A 5,372-nucleotide genomic window follows, 5' to 3' on the forward strand; every position below is an offset into this window, starting at 1 on the left:
GGGTGGCAGCAGCTACAGGGATGTGGGCTCCGAGTCAGGTACTCCCAAGGGGGCAACTTTGCCCCCGCTATCCAGAGTCTGTCCATAGTCCCCTTCACTTCTTCCAGCTAAGGCCTCCACACTGGGGCAGCTTCTTTCCTCTGGCTGCCTGGACTTTGTTTTATTGTGACTTTCCCTATAGAAGAGATGAATCGTAGACACATTATAGAAACACTGGAAAATAGAGGATCCCATCGTAACTGTTCTTAGCATTTGGAAGTATTTATTCTTATTCTCCCACTGTTTAATATTTTGTCTTTTTTTTTTAAAAAATAGTCACATAACAAAAGAATAATGTGAATACCACCCAGCTGAAGAAGTACATGGGGTTTTAATTTCAGAAGTAATCAGTGTCTGCCACAAAACTGTCTAAACATCACAGAGTATAAACAAACCTTCCTCTTATCTGTAGCCTTCTGCCTAGATATTGCCTCTGTGTGGGGGTCGGTTTGCTGGCTCAGAAGCTGGAGTTCCATTGTGCAGCCCCCTTATTTGGGTTAATTGCTGTATCCTGGGGGCCTCCAGGTCAGCACCAGCGCCTTTGCCTTTTTCCTCCAGCTGTGAGTGATTGGACGGTCAGAGACTTTTCCAGTTTGTGTCACCCAGCCTCAGAAGTTCTTCGTATCAGCCACTTATTCATTATTACTACTTATTTATTTTACTTCTTCCAGAAACTGGACGGGCGGTCCCTGATCAAGCTGAACTTTGCAACGAACAGCGAAGGTAAGGCATCTCTTTTACAGCCAACTCAAAGACTGGCCTGCAGAACCCTGATACTGCCTCTCCCCACATTCTCTTCAGAACCAGTCATTCCTTTCTGATGAGGCTGGATACTTGCTTTTACTTTCTCAAGGTTGCAACAGAATTTTTTCTTAAAAGTCCAGGTAGTTTTTAAAGGTAAGAGTGAGGGGCAAAACCTTGGGTTTTAGGCTCTTCTTCCTACAAAAGCAGTTGGGCCTGTATGCCTCTGGTGGCCTTTGTGGGCACAGGTGGGCCCTGGTGGCTTTGGCCTGATCATGACTGAAGGTAGAAGCTGCGCAGGCTGAGGCCCAGGGCAGGCAGCTGGGTGGGGTGGCAGTCTGACAGATTTGTTGGCAGTTCTAGGGTGGGGCTGCTTACCACTGGTCGTAAAGTCCCAGGCCTGCCTGGGGGTCCTCCTACTGAATGGCCCTACATGTCCTCTCACTGGCCAGACGCCCTAGCTGAGGCAACCCTTGAGGGCACTGACCTTGTTGTTGGTGCTTTGTGGATTGGCACAGTTCTCTTGGTCTGCGTAGATGCCATTGTTGAGGCTAGTGTCTGTGCTCACTGGGCATGCGCATTCTGGAAAGATGCTGAAGCACCTGCGGCCAGGGCCTACCTGATATTTGGGTTTGACCCCAGAGTCTGGCCCACAATAAGTGCTGGTTCAGTGATGAGTGAGTGGGCCTCAGTGAAACAGAAGCACAGTAATTCAGAGACAGTCCCTGGGGGTCAGGGAGCTCCACCCTGGTGGCCTAGTGTTGTGGACCTCCTTGCTCAGAGATTAACTGATTTGGGGAGGCCCACAGTGTATCTCGTTCAGCAAATATTTACTGAATGTGCTTGCCATGTGCAGAGAGCCGAGTAGGCCAGCTCTCTCCTGGAATGAAAGCTTACATTATGGTGAAGGAGGAAACTGGAAAACAAACCATAGTAGTGTGTCAGATGCTACTTCTGCCAGGGACAGAAGTAAAGCAGAGTAAGGGTCGTAGGGAGACTCATGGAGAGGATTTGAGTGGAAATCTGACGAGAAGGAGAGAGAGAGCTCTGCGAAAATAGGGAAAAGAGCTCCACACACAGAGCATAGTCAGTACAAAGGCCCTGGGGCATGTCTGGGCACAGCCAGGAGTCCAGTGTTGCTGGAACAGTGTGAGCGAGGGGTGGAAGCAGGGGCTGCCGCTGGAGTGGTAAGGAGTGGAGACCAGATGCTGAACAGTCCTGCAGGGCCCGGGGGCCCACAAGAGGACTCAGATTCGAGCCAGAGGAGAAATGATATCTGTCCTAACTTTTACCTCTTACCAAGTTTGAGCTAGCAGTCACTTTTTTTTCTGCTTTGTTTTTAACTGAAAATTTCAGACACGTGAGAATAGAAAGAATTAGTACAGCATGAGTTCTCATCTGTTCGCAGCCTGTCATGTTTTATCTGTGCTCCCCCTCTGTACCTGCTTAGGTGATCTTGGAGCAAATTCCAGACATCATATCATTTGGTCCTTAAATACTTCATTGTGTATCCCTAAAAGATAAAGACTAAACAAATAATAGTGACAATACTACTATCACACGTAAAAAATTAACAGGAATTCCTTAGTATCATCAAATATCCAGCTAGTGGTCAGATTTTTAGAATGCTCTCTTAATTATTTTTATATAGTTTTCAAATTGGAATTTTTAAAAGGTCCACACAAATATATGTGGTTGGTGTCTCTAAGTCTCTTAATCTATCTCCCCCTTTTTCTGCACTTTATTTGTTGGGACTTATTTGAATAGGCTCCTGGCTTCCTGTGAGGAGTTTGGGAGGGAGCAGGGAGCAGCCGGAGTTTGTTGCAGTAATCCATGTGACAAGGTGAGGGACGTGTCAGGGTCCGAGGTGAAGGAAGAGGCCAGGGCAGTGGTTGTCAGCGACAGGCTGGGGGCTGATGGAACAGATGCCTCTGAGGAAGGGCATGTGGGGTTGGGTCTTGCAGAATGAATAGGAGTTTCCTAGTGGTATTAGAGGAGGGGGCTTGAGCAGCCAGCTGGCTGTCCCTCAGGGCCCCTGCTCTGGGTGTGCTGATGCGGGGTTCGGCCTCCTCTGTTTAGCTGACCTCGGGCCTTTCTCTGACTGGCCTCTGTGTGTGCCTTCTCGCTAGGGAAGTATCACTGCCCAGTGCTCTTTACCGTGTTCACCAACAACACCCACATCGTAGCCGTCAGGCCCACCGGCAATGTCTATGCCTATGAGGTAGGTTCTCAGGAACAGTGTGGTGTCCAGGCTCTTCATGTGTGTGCTCTGGGGAATCCAAGGCCAGGCACCGGTCACAGCCTGTCCGTGTGGAGCCAATATTCTGAGAGCCACCAGCACAGTCCAGAGAAGGCGGAGCCTTCCTGCGGCCTCCAGACCTGAAACCCAAGCAGTTCTTTTGTCCCCAGGGGTCCTCCCCACTGTCATTGTTAGCAAAGACTCCTACTTCCCCAGCCCTGGGAGGGAACCCGTGCTCTGAGGGCAAGCCCCAGGACTTCGAGGAGAGTGCTGAGTCCCCCAGTTCCTGACAGAGTCCCCAGGAGGAGTGGATGCAGGCTGGTGGTGGGTGTGGGGAAGAGGAGGCCCCGGTTTTCACAGCAGTCCTCCTGTTCTTGGCGTGCTGGCGGAGGCTATGGACAGCAGGGACGTGGGTGCCACATTTGGGGGAAGCCCTTCGCAAGCTGTTTTCGTTCCTGTCCGGGGCTGTGGGTAGCAAGGCGTGGGTAGCCAGTGCTGCCCTAGGTGCTCTGGGCTTGCCTGGAGGATGCATGGGTTGGGGGCTGGCAGAAGTGGGTGGCCGCGTTGAGCCTGTTCGCTGATATGTAAGACGTGTTACGAGCGTGTCCTGTGAGGAGCCTTGTCCGGAGGGCTGAATTGGAGTCTTTGTGGCTCAGCAAGTTCTACCCTCAGTGGCTGGGCCATCATTGTAAGCTGTGGTGGGTACATGGTTGTCCCATCCTTTTCCTTTTCCTTGTCCTTGTCCTTGTCCTTTTCCTTTTCCTTTTCCTTTTCCTTTTCCTCACTGCTGGAATGGTACTGTCATCTGGGCAGGCCGTAGAGCAGCTAAATATCAAGGCCAAGAACTTCCGAGACCTGCTGACTGATGAGCCCTTTTCTCGGCAGGACATCATCACTCTCCAGGTGAGTATCCCTTCCCACTGTTGTTTTTTGGGGGACTACCCTGAGAACCTGGGCATGGCTCCCCTCTGGCAACCTCACCTCTCCACCCAGGCCCAGTGGCCTCCTCTTTGCCACCTGCCTGGTTGCGGTTCCCCAGCTGCTGCTGGCACTGCCCCACCTCCTGCCTTCCCTATGCTCGGTCACGTGGGCTTTCGCATGTGCCAGTTCCTCAGTCTGTCTCTCACACCTGCCCCTTCAGTGACTCTGCCCACTTTGTCAGGTCCCCTCATCTCTGCCCCTGGCACCATCTCGACATACAAGTGGCCCCTTCGTAGGCCTCGCTCTCCTGCCCCGCTGAGAGCAGAGGCTGGTGTGTGATCTGCACCCCAGCATTGGGCACAGGGCACCCCTGTGGGTGTCAGAACCCTGGGTGCGTTAATGAAAGACATGGACTTAGAAAATCTGGGGCTAAACTAGATAGAGCTATTCTCTTCTGTGGCTTGTCCTATTCTAATTGGAGGTCAGTACATGGTCCCTCCAAAGGGGTGGGCTTGCTGTTCCCAGGGCCCGAGCACTGTGGGGTCTGTGTCTCGCAGTCAGGCTGAAGAGAATGTGAGGCGGTATGTGGGAGGCCTGGAGGTGGGCACCTCATGTCTGCCCACGTACCTCAAGAAGACTCCATCTATCCTGTGGCTGCCTGACAGCAAGGGATGCTTGTCAGCTTTGTGTGAGAGAGAAGCGGATGCAGTTTGGTGAGCAGCTGGTCATTTGTGCACCTGTACCTATCACATCTCTGCCCTGGGGCAGAGAACTCTCCTAACCTCTGGTGCTCCTGTTCCCTGTTTGGCCCCCAGACCTCTGAGCAGCTGCAGGCCTCCCCTCCTGGCCCAAGGACCCTCATGCCACCAGCTCATCCTCTGCCTCCTGGGGCAGCCATGTGGCCACAGCCCAGGACCCAGCTGTAATGCTGGGCTCACCCAGCTATGTGTGTTCTTTTTGCTACAGGACCCCACCAATTTGGACAAATTCAACGTCTCCAACTTCTTTCATGTTAAGAATAACATGAAAATGACAGACCCAGGTACATATAGTCAGGGCTGGTCCGGGTGCCAGGTGTTGGGGGAAATAGGTCATTGTCTCTGTGTGAAGCCCCCACCTTCCTGGGGCCAGAGCCTCACTCAGGCCTAGACAGGCTTGGAATTTCCTGAGCTCATTTTTACCTCCTGTGCTGAGGTTGGCAGGACCACCCTGGCCCACACCTGCCTGATGTGGTGGGTGCCAGCTGGGCCTTCATGCCTTGGTGCCCACAGCTTCATGTGAGGGGGCATGGCCTCTGTTTTTCCACTCAAGACTTGGTTCCTTGCCCAGGCCCTCAAGTGCCTGGATGGGGCCCTGTTGTCACTCCTTAGAAATCGTCTCTGTTTCCACTGCAGGAGCAGGCAGTTAGGTGGGGTGGGGTGGTGAGTGTGGG

At 52.5% G+C, this 5,372-nt stretch overlaps 1 protein-coding gene across 1 annotated transcript in view; it reads left to right on the plus strand.

Annotated features, from left to right (window-relative positions):
• The window catches only part of PPIL2 (peptidylprolyl isomerase like 2), a 27,402-nt gene that overhangs the window by 9,956 nt on the left and 12,074 nt on the right, over positions 1-5,372 (plus strand). The window contains exons 6-9 of the mRNA XM_023528162.1: positions 711-762; positions 2,910-3,001; positions 3,833-3,922; positions 4,907-5,083. Of these exons, the coding sequence (XP_023383930.1) occupies positions 711-762; positions 2,910-3,001; positions 3,833-3,922; positions 4,907-5,083 (411 nt within the window). The remainder of the gene's footprint in view (positions 1-710; positions 763-2,909; positions 3,002-3,832; positions 3,923-4,906; positions 5,084-5,372) is intronic.

This window comes from Pteropus vampyrus, unplaced genomic scaffold, assembly GCF_000151845.1.
Source record: "Pteropus vampyrus isolate Shadow unplaced genomic scaffold, Pvam_2.0 Scaffold23, whole genome shotgun sequence".
Taxonomy (NCBI): Eukaryota; Metazoa; Chordata; class Mammalia; order Chiroptera; family Pteropodidae; genus Pteropus; species Pteropus vampyrus.